This window comes from Lepidochelys olivacea, assembly GCF_965140295.1.
Source record: "Lepidochelys olivacea isolate rLepOli2 genome assembly, chromosome: 19".
Taxonomy (NCBI): domain Eukaryota; kingdom Metazoa; phylum Chordata; order Testudines; family Cheloniidae; genus Lepidochelys; species Lepidochelys olivacea.
Genome location: NC_140429.1, coordinates 12468099 through 12484505, shown reverse-complemented (window position 1 = coordinate 12484505; position 16407 = coordinate 12468099). Strand labels below are relative to the sequence as shown.

Here is a 16407-nt window from a genome sequence, read left to right as displayed (position 1 = left end):
GGCCGCTACCACCATCATGCATTTCGTAAACACCCTGGGGGCAGTGGACAGACCAAACGGGAGGACCGTGAATTTGTAGTGCTTCTGTCCCACCATGAAATGGAGGAAGCTCCTGTGCCCCTTGAATATGTGGATGTGGAAGTACAAATCCTGCAGATCGAGGGCAGCATACCAGTCCCCAGTATCAAGGGACGGGATGATAGAGGCCAGGGAAACCATGCGGAACTGGAGTTTCACCACGTACTGGTTCAGACCTTTGAGGTCCAGGATGGGTCTGAGCCCCCCTATGGCCTTTGGGATAAGGAAGTATCAGGAGTAATACCCCTTGCCCATGAAATCCTTGGGCACCACCTCTACCGCTCCTAGTCCTCGGAGCCACCCCACCTCCTGCTCGAGCAGAGCCTCGTGCAAGGGGTCCCCCAATAGCGATGGGGGTGGAGAGGTGGTTGGGGTGAGGAGGAAGTAAACTGGAGGGCGTAACCCTGGGAGATGGTGTTGAGGACCCATTAGTCAGAGGTTATCTGTGACCATTCCGCGAGGAAAGCATACAACCGGTTGGAGAAGGGGAGCTTTACTGAGGGTGGATCCCTGATGAGGACTGGCGGGTTGCCCCCAAGTGGCCCGTCAAAAGCGCCTTTTCCCCACCTGCTTGCCCTGAGAGGAGCCAGGCTTGGGGGCTGGCCGAGACTGCCTCTGAGGGCGTCTCTTATAGTCCCGCTGTTTCCTGTGGGCAGCCTCATACTTCGGGAGGGCGGCCTGGGCGGGAGTCTGCTGTGGCTTGAACTTAGGTCTTGCTGGAGCCAGTATATGTAGGCCCAGAGTCTGGAGGGTCACGCGGGAGAGTCTTTCATGCCATGCAGCCTTGTATCTGTCTCCTCCACAAACAGGGCTTTCCCGTCAAACGGGAGATCCTGCATGGAGGACTGCGCCTCGCTGGAAAGCCCAGAGAGCAGGAGCCATGACGCCCGTATCATGGACATCGCAGAGGCCATGGATTGTGCGGCCGTATCTGCAGCATCCGATGCTGCCTGCAGAGACGCCCTAGCGGCCGCTGCCCCCTCCTCCGCTAGCGCCTTGAACTCCTTTCTATCGTGCTCCTGGAGGGAGTCCTCAAACTTGGGCATGGAGCCCCACAGATTGAATTCGTACCGGCCCAGGAGAGCCTGATGATTTGCCACTCGCAACTGGAAGCTCGAAGACTAATAAATTTTCCTTCCGAAAGAGTCCAGACTCCGAGAGTCTTTATTCTTTGGGGTCAGGGCTGGTTGACCCTGGCATTCCCTGTGGTTGACCAACTCGACCACCAGGGAGATGTATACCCACCTGGCCCCCAAGTACTCATGCCCCTTGGTGGGTACAAAGTACTTGCATTCCGCCTTCTTAGAGATAGGGGCCAAGAAGGCCGGTGTCTGCCACCGGGCATTTGAAATTTTAGTCACCCCTTCATGAAGAGGCAAGGCCATCCTACCCGGTGCTGACTAGGACAGCACATTAAACAGGGAGTCTGAGGGCTCCTCCTTCTCCTCTGCCTGGAGCTGGAGGCTTGCTGCCACGCTCTTTAAGAGTTCTTGATGGGCCCTGAAGTCCTCCTGCGGGGCGGAGCCGCAATCGCCTCCTCCAGGCGGGGCGAGGACGCTGGTGCGGTGCTCTGGGTATCGGCCAGCACCGGAGGGTCCACCACCTGGTCAGACTCCGGGAATGGTGCTGAGGGCGGACGTCCCACCAACTCCTTCCTTGAGGGTCTGGAGAGGGAGGCCAATGGTGCTTCCGAAGCTCCGGCCACCAAGCAAGCCCCCACCAGGGGCTGCACCGAAGGCCACAGTGCCTACTGGTACCATTGGGACAGCCACAACACTCAGTGCTACTGCACCTGCTGCAGTACTGGCAGGCCAGCTGTTCGGTTTGGCTGGCCTGGCCCATCGAAGGACAGCTACGAATGGAGGCTGGGCTGGTGTACAATCTGCTGCTGCCTCTGGACCAGGAGGAGCGGCGGTGCCGGGGTCGACGTTGGCCACAAAACTGCGATATTGACACGGAGGACCGGTACCAATGGTAGCAGCTGCTCCACGAACGGCCTCAATGGGCGGACCCGTGATGGCAAGATGATGGCAATCGATGCCTGGGGCTGCGATGTCTTGGCAGAGACTTGGAACGGGAGTCCGAGCAGGAACGGCATCAACGACCATGCCGTGACCAGCTGCGGTACCCCCTCTGAGACGAGGACCGTTGGCAGCACCTGCCGCGGTCCCATTGATAATCGCTCCTTGAGGACTAGCAGTGCAGAGAGTCCTGGCTGGACAGAACCCAGCCAGACAGTCTGGTCGGCGTCGAGGGCGATCCACCTGGACTCTACCCCGAGCGGTCGCTGGGTGGTGAATGGTGTCAGGAGCGTTCCCTCGACCGATACCGAGCTGGAGGCGACTGCGGAGATCCCAGCAGCGGCTTACCTCTGGAGTGTGGAGCCAACATTGGCAGCACTCCTGGCACCGGCATGGACATAATGTCCCGGGCCGCCTCGAGGCCTTCAGGCGTGGAAGGCATCTGGACATCCGAAGAGGCCAGGCTACTCCGCTCAACGTGAGTCGCAGGCCTGGGGCCCGGTGGGGAGAGTGGACTGCCTGACATGGGTCTAGCCTCTGTCCCAGATTTTCATCGGTGCCGCTGCGAAGGGGGAGTCTTCCTGGCCCTCTTGGCATGCCCCGTGAATGGGGACTGGTCAATGGCACCGGAGGATGGCCTGGGGACGGTTCTGCCACTTACTTTAGGTTGATGTCTGCGGAGTGCTTTGGCCCTCAAAGCGCGGTGTGAGTGCGCGGCGTGGTTGTCTTTATTACTGCTGGATGGATTGATTGCAGAGCTTAGGAGTACAAATCTCTTGGAATAAATATTAGTGTGAATGAAAAAGGGTGAGTCGCCTCCGCCCTCCCGGCCCAAAAAACCCCTTCTTCGCAGTTCTTTGCCTCTTCTGCTGCTGAACAGGAATGGATACTATTGCCATTATTGCAATGAGCCCTGCGACCTTGTAACGAAAGCACATGTGCTATGTATGTAATGTTAACAGCAAGGTTTACCCTGAAAGAGCGTAGCCACTATTTTATAAAATGTGTCTTTTTAAATACCGCTGTCCCTTTTTTTTTCTCCACCAGCTGCATGTGTTTCAATGATCACAGGATCTTCTCCTTCCCAGAGGCTAGTGAAAATTAGAAAGAAAAAAAACGCACTCGTGATGAAATGTTCTCCGAGCTCATGCTGTCCTCCCACACTGACTGAGCACAGACGAATGCGTGGAGGCAAATAATGTCAGAGTGCAGGAAAGCACAAAATGACCGGGAGGAGAGGTGGTGGGCTGAGGAGAGGGCTGAAGCTCAAATGTGGCGGCAGCGTGATGAGAGGAGGCAGGATTCAATGCTGAGGCTGCTGGAGGATCAAACCAGTATGCTCCAGGGTATGGTTGAGCTGCAGCAAAGGCAGCTGGAGCACAGACTGCCACTACAGCCCCTGTATAACCAACTGCCCTCCTCCCCAAGTTCCATAGCCTCCACACCCAGACACCCAAGAATGTGGTGGGGGGGGCCTCCGGCCAAACAGTCACTCCACCACAGAGGATTGCCCAAAAAGCAGAAGGCTGGCATTCAATAAATTTGTAAACTTTTAAAGTGCTGTGTGGCATTTTCCTTCCCTCCTCCACCACCCCTCCTGGGCTATGGTAGTCATCCCCCTATTTGTGTGATGAATGAACAAACAAACAATGCATGAATGTGAAGCAACAATGACTTTATTGCCTCTGCAAACGGTGATCGAAGGGAGGAGGGGAGGGTGGTTAGCTTACAGGGAAGTAGAGTGAACCAAGGGGCGGGGGGGTCATCAAGGAGAAACAAACAGAACTTTCACATCGTAGCCTGGCCAGTCATGAAACTGGTTTTCAAAGCTTCTCTGATGCGTACCGCGTCCTCCTGTGCTCTTCTAACCGCCCTGGTGTCTGGTTGCGCTTAACCAGCAGCCAGGCGATTTGCCTCAACCTCCCACTCCGCCATAAACGTCTCCCCCTTACTCTCACAAATATTGTGGAGCACACAGCAAGCAGTAATAACAGTGGGAATATTGGTTTCGCCGAGGTCTAAGCGAGTCAGTAAACTGCGCCAGCGCACCTTTAAACATTCAAATGCACATTCTACCACCATTCTGCACTTGCTCAGCCTGTAGTTGAACAGCTCCTGACTACTGTCCAGGCTGCCTGTGTACGGCTTCATGAGCCATGGCATTAAGGGGTAGGCTGGGTCCCCAAGGATAACTATAGGCATTTCAACATCCCCAACAGTTATTTTCTGGTCTGGGAATAAAGTCCCTTCCTGCAGCTTTTGAAACAGACCAGAGTTCCTGAAGATGCGAGCATCATGTACCTTTCCCGGCCATCCCACATTGATGTTGGTGAAACATCCCTTGTGATCCACCAGAGCTTGCAGCACTATTGAAAAGTACCCCTTGCGGTTTATGTACTCGTCAGCTTGGTGCTCCGGTGCCAAGATAGGGATATGGGTTCCGTCTGCGGCCCCACCACAGTTAGGGAATCCCATTGCAGCAAAGCCATCTACTATGACCTGCACATTTCCCAGGGTCACTACCCTTGATATCAGCAGATCTTTGATTGCGTGGGCTACTTGCATCACAGCAGCCCCCACAGTAGATTTGCCAACTCCAAATTGATTCCCAACTGACCGGTAGCTGTCTGGCATTGCAAGCTTCCACAGGGCTATCGCCACTCGCTTCTCAACTGTGAGGGCTGCTCTCATCTTGGTATTCATGCGCTTCAGGGCAGGGGAAAGCAAGTCACAAAGTTCCATGAAAGTGCCCTTACGCATGCGAAAGTTTCGCAGCCACTGGGAATCGTCCCAGACCTGCAACACTATGTGGTCCCACCAGTCCGTGCTTGTTTCCCGAGCCCAGAATCGGCGTTCCACAGCATGAACATGCCCCATTAGCACCATGATGCATGCATTGGCAGGGCCCATGCTTTCAGAGAAGTCTGTGTCCATGTCCTGATCACTCACGTGACCACGCTGATGTCGCCTCCTCGCCCGGTATCGCTCTGCCAGGTTCTGGTGCTGCATATACTGCTGGATAATGCGTGTGGTGTTTAATGTGCTCCTAATTGCCAAAGTGAGCTGAGAGGCCTCCATGCTTGTCTTGGGATGGCGTCCGCACAGAAAAAAGGCGCGGAACGATTGTCTGCCGTTGCTCTGACGGACGGAGGGGCGACTGACGACATGGCTTACAGGGAATTAAAATCAACAAAGGGGGTGGCTTTACAACAAGGAGTATTTCAGGCAGGACTTCATGGAGGGTTCCAATAAGAAATGGTGCACCTAAGTTATTGTTCTTATTGGAACAAGGAGATTAGCCTGGCCTCTGATTGATACATGGCTAGATTTACCTCGCTGCACCTTCTCTGAGTGACTGCAGTGTGACCTAGAGGAATGAGTCCCCTAGATGGGGGAGGGGGGGTTGCAAATGAGTACAAAACAAATCTGGTCTATTTCTTGTTTTGATCCACTCCATCTATCTTTTATTTCTTTGGCTGGCAGCAGACGGTGCAGAAGGACCGCAAGCCATCCACATCTCATGGCTGCTCGGCAGAAGACGGTGCAGTAGGACTGCTAGCCATCCTCATCTCTTGCCTGCCTGGCAGAAGATGGTACAGTAGGATTGCTAGCAATCCGTATCATAGAATATCAAGGTTGGAAGGGACCTCAGGAGGTCATCTTGTACAACCCCCTGCTCAAAGCAGGGCCAATCCCCAATTTTTGCCCCAGATCCCTAAATGGCCCCCTCAAGGATTGAACTCACAACTCTGGGTTTAGCAGGCCAATGCTCAAACCACTGAGCTATCCCTCCCCGCACTGCCTGCCTACTCACCATAAGATGGTTCAATAGGACTGACTGCAGGACTAAAGAGAATGACCTGGTCAAGTCACTCCAAATTTAGTCCCTGCGCCCATGTCTGCCCGTGGCAATGACGATGACGGCTACCAGTCGTACTGTACTGTCTGCTGCCACAAGGCAATGGGTTGATGCTGCTGTGTAGCAATGCAGTACCACGTCTGCTAACACCCAGGAGACATACGGTGATGGTTACCTGAGCGGGCTCCATGCTTGCCGTGGTATGGTGTTGGCACAGGTAACTCAGGAAAAAAGGCGCGAAACGATTGTCTGCCCTTGCTTTCACGGAGGGAGGGAGGGAGGGAGGGAGTGAACGGGGGCCTGACGATATGTACCCAGAACCACCCGCGACAATGTTTTAGCCCCATCAGGCATTGGGATCTCAACCCGGAATTCCAATGGGCAGCGGAGACTGCAGGAACTGTGGGATAGCTACCCACAGTGCAACACTCCGGAAGTCAACTCTAGCCTCGGTACTGTGGAAGCGCTCCGCCGAGTTAATGCACTTAATGCACTTAGAGCATTTTCTGTGGGGACACACACACGAATATATAAAACCAATTTCTAAAAAAACGACTTCTATAAATTTGACCTAATTTCATCGTGTAGGCATACCCTTAGTTATGACTGAGTTTTTCTGATGTCTCTTTACCCTGCTTTAACATGTTACATAGGTCATGTTACCATGTATCATGAAAAAGTGATTCATCCAGTCAACGCATATACAGCTACTCAGATAACATGTATAATTGAAAGTTATACTGAAAAAGTTGGGGTGGATGTAAAATGCCAACAACTAACTTACTGAAAAATTGGGTTTAAACACTAACATTCAGCACAAGTATACAGTATCATTTTCACCATATTCAGGGCCAGGGAGATTGTTAATCCATCACTGTCTAGCCTCAGGACACAAATTCATGGAAACAGGCATTAGTTATATTAGGACTACACGAGAGTAAGACTATACAGATGAGGCTGAATTTGCACAAAAGACCAATGTAAACCCAGAGGACTGAACTGTTGAGAAAAAGGGTTGATTTTTTTCCCCAGGGGGAGGCGTGAGGGGAAGAGAGAAAGGAAATTATGAGAAGAAAAAAGCATGAAACCAGCAAACAGGAAAGACGTTACAAAAAAAAAAAAAAAAAAAAAAAGACGGGCAGCTGGATATAAAGTGAGGCAATAATATAAGCAGCAATACACAAGTAACAAGAACTCGGGGGGAGGGGGGGAGAGAAAGAGAGCCAAAGTTATAATGTATCCACCTGGAGTTTTTGTTTGGTTTTTAAACACTTCTGAAGATGGTGCCAAAAAGTTAGAAGGCTGAAAAAAACCATACTTAAGTTATCCAGCCCATACACAATACTCCATACAGTATATTTTTCTAGTGACATACAATCTAGTTAACCTGGGGCTTCCATTCCTACAGCCTGTCAGGGATATTTTCCTTTCTTAATTTTATCCCATTACTCCTGGTTAAACCTCCTTGCTCCACACTAAGTAATTCCCCCTCTCTGATGTTCTCACCTGATTTATTATATATCATACTCTCTTTGCCTGACAAGGGGCTCACCTACAAAATGTTGTGTCCCAAAAACAGCCACAAAGAATCGAGTTAGCTAATCAATCAGTTGTGATTAACACAGCATCAGTAACTCTGATCTTCACAATCATGCTTGAATGCAATATAGTTTCATAGACACGCCTCTTTTCAGGTATGAAAGGGCATAAAAGCCTGCAGTCAGAACAATGAAGATTTGTCCCAAATAAATTACCTAGGCTGCCAACTATGAAGGGAGAGCCCCTCAAGTTGGGCTTATTAGGCAGCAGCAATAGAAGAGGTAGTGAGAAGCTTGGGAAGAACAGAATCTTTCTCCAGCTAGGGCTGGAAGTGGGAGGAAGCAATAATTTGTTTTAAAAACCCTACTGACAGCAAAGAATACTGAGGAATCTGGGAATTTGAGACCTAGAGGTGACTCAAGAGTGTCAATATCTGACACCTCAGCACGCTGTGAAGTGCTGTAGAGTCATGTCTCCATTTTAAACATTTGTGAGACAGGCTACACCATGGCTCCAGCCATGCTAGATCTGGGCACAGGAAGAGTCTCTCTCATGCGCTCAGTGACCCCTCCCCACACACTGGGTTTGCCTACACTGCAATTAAAAACCCAAAGCTGGCCCGTGCCAGATGACTCGGCTCGGGCTAAGGCTAATTTAATTGTGGTTGTTTAACTGTGGTTTAGATGTTCAGGCTCAGGCTGCAGCCCAAGCTCTGGGACCCTCCCAACATGCAGGGTCCTAAAGACCAGGTTCCAACCCAAGCCCAAACATCTTCACCATAATTAAACAGCTCCTTAGCCCAAGCCCAGCAAACACAAGTCAGCTTGCACATGCTAGGGTGTCTAACTGCAGTGTACACATACCCACTAGGCCCAGGGAGCACACAGGAGGCTGCTTGATTTGAATGCACAGACAAGAGCTGGACCCTGTGGGGGGTACAGAAAGAAGACAGACTGAAGGCTGAAGGCTAGTGCGGCAAGACAGCAAAAGGAAACTGGACTGGAAGCCGGGAGTAAAGGAGATTGAGACTAGCCGGGCAAAGAAATGAGAAGCTAAGGAAGGAAGAGACTGACATCGGAGCCCCAGGGGAGGGGAGAAATAAGACATGATCACATACTAACAGGTTTCAGAGTAACAGCCGTGTTAGTTTGTATTCGCAAAAAGAAAAGGAGTACTTGTGGCACCTTAGAGACTAACCAATTTATTTGAGCATAAGCTTTTGTAAGCTACAGCTCACTTCATCGGATGCATACTCATGCTCAAATAAATTGGTTAGTCTCTAAGGTGCCACAAGTACTCCTTTTCTTTTTGCGAATACAGACTAACATGGCTGTTACTCTGAAAACTGTGGAAAGTGTAGAAGATCTTTTTATATACACACAAAGCATGAAAAAATACCTCCTCCCACTCCACTCTCCTGCTGGTAATAGCTTATCTAAAGTGATCACTCTCTTTACAATGTGTATGATAATCACGTTGGGCCATTTCCAGCACAAATCCAGGTTCTCTCACACCCCCCCCACACAATTACCAGCAGGAGAGTGGGTTTGTGGGGGGGAGGGGCGTTACCAGCAGGAGAGTGGGTTTGTGGGGGGGGGGGGAAGGAGGTGTGAGAAAACCTGCATTTGTGCTGGAAATGGCCCAACTTGATCATCATACACATTGTAAGGAGAGTGATCACTTTAGATAAGCTATTACCAGCAGGAGAGTGGAGTGGGAGGAGGTATTTTTTCATGCTTTGTGTGTATATAAAAAGATCTTCTACACTTTCCACAGTATGCATCCGATGAAGTGAGCTGCAGCTCACAAAAGCTTATGCTCAAATAAATTGGTTCGTCTCTAAGGTGCCACAAGTACTCCTTTTCTTTTTGTGATCACATACTAGTTTTTCACCACAGGAATCCTGTCTCATTCAGTGCACAGCATGAACCGTGCTCACTGAGTGAGCAGCTATTACATATTTTATGTCATTAGTCAATATGTGGCCCCATGTCTTATTTACTGCCTACTACTCAAACCCTGTCCTCATGACAAAATTATTAAGTTTCCTCATAGGCTTTTTATGGCACTCATCAATATAGCATCCATATATTTCAAACATTAATCTTCACAAAATCCCTGTGAAATGAATATTATTCCCATTTTACAGACAGGGAACTGAAACCCAGAGAGATTAAGATCAAAAGTATCCACTACTTTGGGGTGCCCAGTTTGAGATATCTACAACTTGATTTTTCAGAGTGTGTACCATTATATGGCACTTCATATATTCAAAACACAGCTTGCATTGACTTCAGCTGCACGTTCTCAGCACTTCTGAAAAATCACACCACAGAGTCTCAAGTCAGACACCCAGAAAGTTAGGAAAATGCAAATAAACCAAACTTTTCAGAGGTGACCACTAAGTGACTTGCCCATCACCACACAGGAACGCAGAGGCAGAGAGGGATAGATTCTGCAGGGCACCACTCAACTGGCTTAACCACAAGACCATCCTTTCTCATCCTGCAATCCCCTGCCTCATTCGCAACACACATTCCAACTTCTCGAACAAATAAAGCAGAAATCGTACAGACAAGTCGTCTTCACTACACAACTTTGATTCATCCCCGGGACAGGTCATTCCTGTGTACTGAATGAGGCAGGAGTTTTGTGGAAAAAATAGCAAGTTACCATGCAATTAAGAACATATAATGCGTACACACAGGAGGGCTGAATTAAGGTTGCACAGACAACTGCAATTATGGCATATCCTACTTTTGATTCCTTGACTTTGCAACCTTAATGTTCTTTAGCAGCTTTGTGTACAATACATAAAAAACTTAATATAAGATGCCTATACAGCACAATTTGAGACTATCTAGCCACTCTAAATCAGTCAGTCCACCTCCTTCCTAAAAGCACTGCCCTCCCATGTCTCAATGGGCTACACAAGGTCAGAATACTGAGGAACTTTATTCTACTGTTATCTATAAGAACAGTTCAAGTCAAAGACAATAGAAGATATACAAGTTGGCAAAACTAAGGCTAAACAAGCTGATGGCCAGAAAGATTATTTCTAGAATTGGCTACTAAATTAATAGTCCAAATTTTACCTAGTAGTCCTTGCTGCATTGTTTGAAAGTCATTTTGAATTATATGGGCCACAACTCCTCAATCAGCTCCAGAGTGTAATGCAAAAAAAAAAAAATTTTTGGTTCCCTAAACTCTCAAAAGACACTTTATGCTTTCAGGAGAATGGGCAATCCACTGGAATGTCTATACATACTGGTGCAGATTTCCTTCCATTCAGAAGGAGAAATGTTAGTTCAAGTGTTGAATCTGCCAGAAAGCTTGGGGGATTTAAAAAAAAAGTGACATCACAAGGCGTTCATCTCCAACAACAGATGGGAGAAACCACTCTTCAAATATACATGCATGGGAGGAAGAGTACACAACAACATCACATGATGCGGACAGATTATTCCTTACTGTCACTGATCTCTTCTAATATTAGAAGTGCCCTGCGGGTTGTAAGCTTGCTGCAGTGATTATGCTTTCACTATACGTGAGTGATGACAGAAAGGAGAGATATTCAAAGTAAGCAAAATGTTTGATGTCCTTCATCTGAGCAGATATAAAAATTAAACAAGTCACTGTGCAATATAGGACAATGCAAATTACACTCAAAATGATAATACTGGATATGTTTGCTCTATGTAAAACGTATTTTAAAGGTAAAATGACTAACAGGATTACATAGGGATTTACCATAAAAACGGTATATCAAAATCCCAGCAAAATCCCGTATGAACGTGTCCTGCAAGAGCACAATCTAAAAACAGAATCTTGTCCCAGTCTAAAAGACGTATGTCTGCACACAGAAGTTAATATTTCATTTTCACACAAACCAATAGTTGTGTTATGCAAGTAACAGTTCATAGTAAACAGAATACAAGTGTAAACAACTGATAGAACGTAAAGACAAACTGTAATAATATTATCTGGATTAACTACAAACCACAGGCATTCCTATCTAATCCATCTGATGGACAAAGATAACTCCTGTCAACATTGCATCCCATTGCTCTTCGCAGCTTTAAGTTATCTTCCTATTAATCAATGCAGTGCAACAAGTGAGAAATATACCACATTATAACGGACAACAGCTATAAACAATCACAAAGAGCTCATCTTTATCCACACATTCAGCCGATGGCATAAAACTAAGATGAAGCAAAGTATGTAGAAAGCACATCACCACAAACAAAGTAGGCTTCAATTTGAAATATAAAAACTCCACATAATACACTCCCTGAAGAGCCTTTGATTTCACAAAAAAGAAAGACCACAAGTTTGAAAACTTTTTATTCTATTTGGTATTTTTCTAACATTTTCAAAAAACTATGTTGAGATTAAACACAGCCCGGGAAGTTTCAGAGGAGCTGGTATGTCTCTAATGAAGTCTGAGGCAGGAAATAAGGTTACAATGGGAGGCTGGATTCATCATTAATCTATGGCAGAACTAGCATGCCCCCCCAAAATGAACCTCTCCTCTTTAAAATAAAGTGTTCCACAACACCGCAGATTTCTTATCATTGCTTTTCACCATGAATTTGAAAAACAATTTCAGCACACATCAGTCAACTCCCAGTAGAGTACATCCAGACATTAACCTAACCCAGTGTACACATATAGGTTTATTATTCTTTTAGTTAATATAGGCTGGGCAAAAATTCTCAAAACCTAACAGCAAATTTCAAGGGCACATCAGCACACACACAATGTCCGGCAAAAATAGAATCACACTCCTCTGTCCTCCAGAGGTCTGATTGGATTTTGCTAGTCAAGGTGAATCAATGGTCTTGCCACCATTTTAAAAGCTCGGTTTTTTGCATGATCATGTTCCAAGAAGGATCATTTCTGGTACCCATCATCTCTGGTATGTTCTTTCTCTTGAGATTCCAACTTCTGGGACTCTTTCCAATAAACAAAAGATGTAAACAATATCATAGTAAAAGGTTGACAGAGCAAACTGCTTTGTGGAAAACAAAGGTATAACGCAAATTTGTGCTCACAAATAGTCTCTTCAAAGCAAATCCATTTAATGCAGAAGGTGTCAATCCATTATCCTGCATTTGAATATGGATCAGACAAAAGCTGTGCTTTATAACAATCTTCTAAATAGACACTATCCTTACACACTGCTAGCATGTTTATCATACTGCAAGGAATCATAAGGAATTAAGTTTTCACTGTTTGGATTTCTTGGTTTACAAGTAAATACAATTTCCTGAAGGACAGCTCTATTTCATGACTCACTTGTGATCTAAAATATCAGTACAGCATTTAGCTTCTAAAGATCACTCTGACACTTGTGTGCATAAGTACAGAATCTCATTTCATATGAGAATCTGCCTATTATATCAAAATATCTACAGCACTGAAGTGTCCTACGGTTTGAAGCCTCTTATTACTGTACAGTGATTCTTTGATCACTTATGACTGTATTTTTAAGTGTGGTTGCTTACCAGGGAAGTGGCATAAAATCTCAGGTACACATCTACTATAACTTTGAATTTACTCAATAGGGTAATAACTAAAAGAATAAGGTGTGACATAACAGATGGATTCTTCAGCCTTGCAAATTCAAATATAGCCAACTGAAAATATCACATCGACTCATACAAATGCCATTTTAATGCACAATAGCTGTAGTAATTATATATATTAGATGTAGACCTGGGGTAAAATTTTCAAAAGCACTCAAGTGACTTAGGAGTTGAAATTACTTTTGAAAATTGGATTTATGAGTATAAGTCGCAGGCACTTTTGAAAATTTTACCCTAGGTCCCACAATTAAATGGCTCATTTCTGATAAGTGTTTGTTTTTAAACTACAATCATGAAGATTAGATAAACAAAACAAGTAATTCCTGTTTTTCCAATTCAAAATGGTGAATTCAAGTAGCAAACAAAAATAGGTGGATTTGCCTTTGATTAAATTTCATTTATTAATAAAAAAAATATCTTTCGTTATATTTGTTAACTACTTGGGCATTTTGTTTTCAGAGGGGAGCAGAGAGAACAAAGAGTGATTTATCCACATCTAACTGTAGCAAAAGATGTTTATCTGAAGTTTATAAAATGTGCCTTGACAGATATTTAGTCATGAGACACTAAAGAAACCAAGCCTTCTTTCTTATTGAAGGCATGCACAAGAGTAGAAACCTGCGAGAAAACCTCAGTGCTTTTTGAGCATCTGTTACATCTTAAATTTCCAAACCAGAGAAATTATAGGTTGACATAGTCCTTATATGAAATAAAATAATGGATTCAAGCATTCATGTGTTCCTTCAGTCCACTAATGTTTTTCCCAATTCAGAGGCAGCACCCAAGTCCAACACACTTAGCAACTGGAATTTTCTTATTAATTTAGGATAATATCATTAAAGAAAACTCAAAAAGCTGGCACAACTGACAAAGCTCCCAGTGAAGTCATGATAAAGTGCATATCACTGAGCCTATGTAAAATTAGGTTTCTAAAAAGCCATCCTTTCTAGAAAAAGCATTTTCTCCAAATATAAGCCATCTTGTGCACTTTGCTAAATCACATGACATCATATTTTGGTGGCATTTCCAGAATAAGGATTTGAATATTCATCAAGACAGAAGTGCAGTAATTGTTTATAAGATATGCATATTAACTTTATATCATAGAAGCATCTAAAAAGGTTTCAACCAGGTCAGAGCCCCACCCTGCACTGTACAAACACTGTGGTAGTCCCTGCCCCATAGGGCTTAGAAGAAATCTCTTATGAACAAAAATGTTTCAGAAACACGATGTATGAGTAATTTATAAATCTATTGGTTTATTTTTAATTAAATACCCTTAGCCGAATATCATATGCATGGAGACATTATTTTAATAAAGTGAGTGGCAGTATGAAATTCTACAAACATTAATTTGTTACTTTGCTAACATTTAAAAATTAGAGTTTTATTTGGCTTTTCTTCAGCTACCATAACACTGGCAAACTAGTGCAAACTAAATTAAGATTTAAAAGGAACATAATTTACTTGAAATCTAGTCAATTAAAAAAAAGTTAAAAGCAATTGCTGAGACTATATGTACTCCTGATCCTAAGTGCTTCTGGGAATTTCTGTAATTGTACAATGAGATGTTTTCTAATTTTTAGAAGTATACTCTTTCCTTATAGTTTGGGTAAAGCAACAGGTAAGTGATCACACAAGTGAAACTGACTAAACACATAGTGCCATCAAATGCACAAAATGAAGGGAGAAAAAAAAAACCTCACAAGTGTTTCTTTTCTTCTATTCCAATGCTATTTGAAACAACTGTCGAGATAATTTTCAGGCATATGTGTGATTTTTAAATTGATAATGTCCTTTTGAAATTGTTTTAGTTTTAAATGTTAGTATTCACTTTAAAAAAAAACCCTCTTAATTGCAGAGTGTCCCTTTAGCATGAACAGAAGCAAATCAAGAAATATTTCAGACCAGTCAAACCCATGACTAAAAGCAGGATGCAACACAGGGAGATTGGTTTAACCCTTTGATCACTAAAGCATTCAAAAATTAATCCCATGTGTAAGCTTTTTTTTTTTTTAATAAAAAGCAAAGGCAATTTTCTCTGTAGGCAGCGTTCATGCAAAACAGCTTCAGTAACAATAGTACCTGCTTCACCATCACAACGTTCAATTCAACTAATCTATCAGGCCTGCATTGTTTTTGAAATCTCTTCCTCTCAGAGCTCAAACAATTGACGGATTGTGTTTTGAGATTTTTTCAAACCTTTCACCGCCATATCTTCATTCCCACCATCATCCTCCTGCATCTCCCAAACCACCTCCCTCCCACACAATAGACTCACGGAGGTTAGAAATAGGAAACACCTACTGATTCAACGCATCCATCCCCCTGCAAACGCAGGAAAGCCTCTCCTTCAGAAAGGACGGGGCTGACATGAAATGGACACACACAGCACCTGATCTTGACCATCATCATCTCCTCCTCCTCCTCCCTCAACATCTCGCCTCCCACCACCTCTGCGCTCAGACAGTTTCGGTCCCCTATGGAGCCACCAATCTTCCCTCCCACCGTGCTATGCCATGCTCAGCCCCACTGCAGCGCCGTGCCCCTGCCCCCGCTCACCTGCCCCACCCCGTGGCCCCGCCCGAGACCCCCCCCCTCACCGCACATGCCCCAACCCCCACCCCAGGCCAACCCCTGCACCCCCCTCCGCCCACGCAGACACCGCAAGCCCCCCTGCACGGACCCTTCTAGGCTGCCCCCTCCTGCCCATTTCCCTTGCACCCACTTCCCCCCATTCCCACGAGCCCCCTCAGGCCGCTGCTCCCCAAGCCCGCTACACGGCCCCGTACCCGGCCGGGCGGTCTCTCCTCACACACCGGGGCAGGATAGCGGGGGATCCCGCCGGCTCCAGGCGCGCCGCTGCCTCCTCACCCACCGGCGCCAGCGGCCCCAGACCCCGCGCCCCCTCCCCCCAATAACATAGTAGTAAGTTTCTATTGGCCGGGCAGGAAAGGCGGGGGCGCCGCCGGCTCCGCCATTGGCTGCTGGGAACCCGCGGCTCCCGGAGGAGGGGGGAGGGGCGGCAGCGCGTCGCGCACGCGAGGAGAGCGGGGCGCACTGAGGGGAGCCACGGGAGCGCGCAGTCAGACAGCGGGGCGCGCCCCCCTCACAGGACAGAGGGAGGCGGGAGCCTGCTGTGCCCCACTCCGAGCTGGGGGGGGGGAGGAGGGTCCCTGTGCCCCACTCACAAGGGGGAAGGGGGAGCCTGCTGTAACGCTCCCTCCCTGACAGGGAAGAGGACTCTTTTTCCCTACTGAAAAATGGGATGAAAGCGGCGAAGTAAAACCTGTAGGACAGGCCACCCACTCCGCCCCCC

At 46.5% G+C, this 16407-nt stretch overlaps 1 protein-coding gene across 3 annotated transcripts in view; it reads right to left on the bottom strand.

Annotated features, from left to right (window-relative positions):
• EPB41 (erythrocyte membrane protein band 4.1) overlaps positions 1 to 15973 on the bottom strand; it is a 136735-nt gene extending 120762 nt beyond the window's left edge. For 2 of the 3 annotated variants that reach the window (XM_084652556.1, XM_084652555.1), the window contains exon 1: positions 15396 to 15480. In XM_084652556.1, the coding sequence (XP_084508682.1) occupies positions 15396 to 15463 (68 nt within the window). In that variant the 5' untranslated portion in view covers positions 15464 to 15480. Of the gene's footprint in view, positions 1 to 15395; positions 15481 to 15880 lie in introns of those variants that run through there. The other variant, XM_084652554.1, reaches the window with a different exon arrangement.
• Positions 15974 to 16407: the final 434 nt, after the last annotated feature.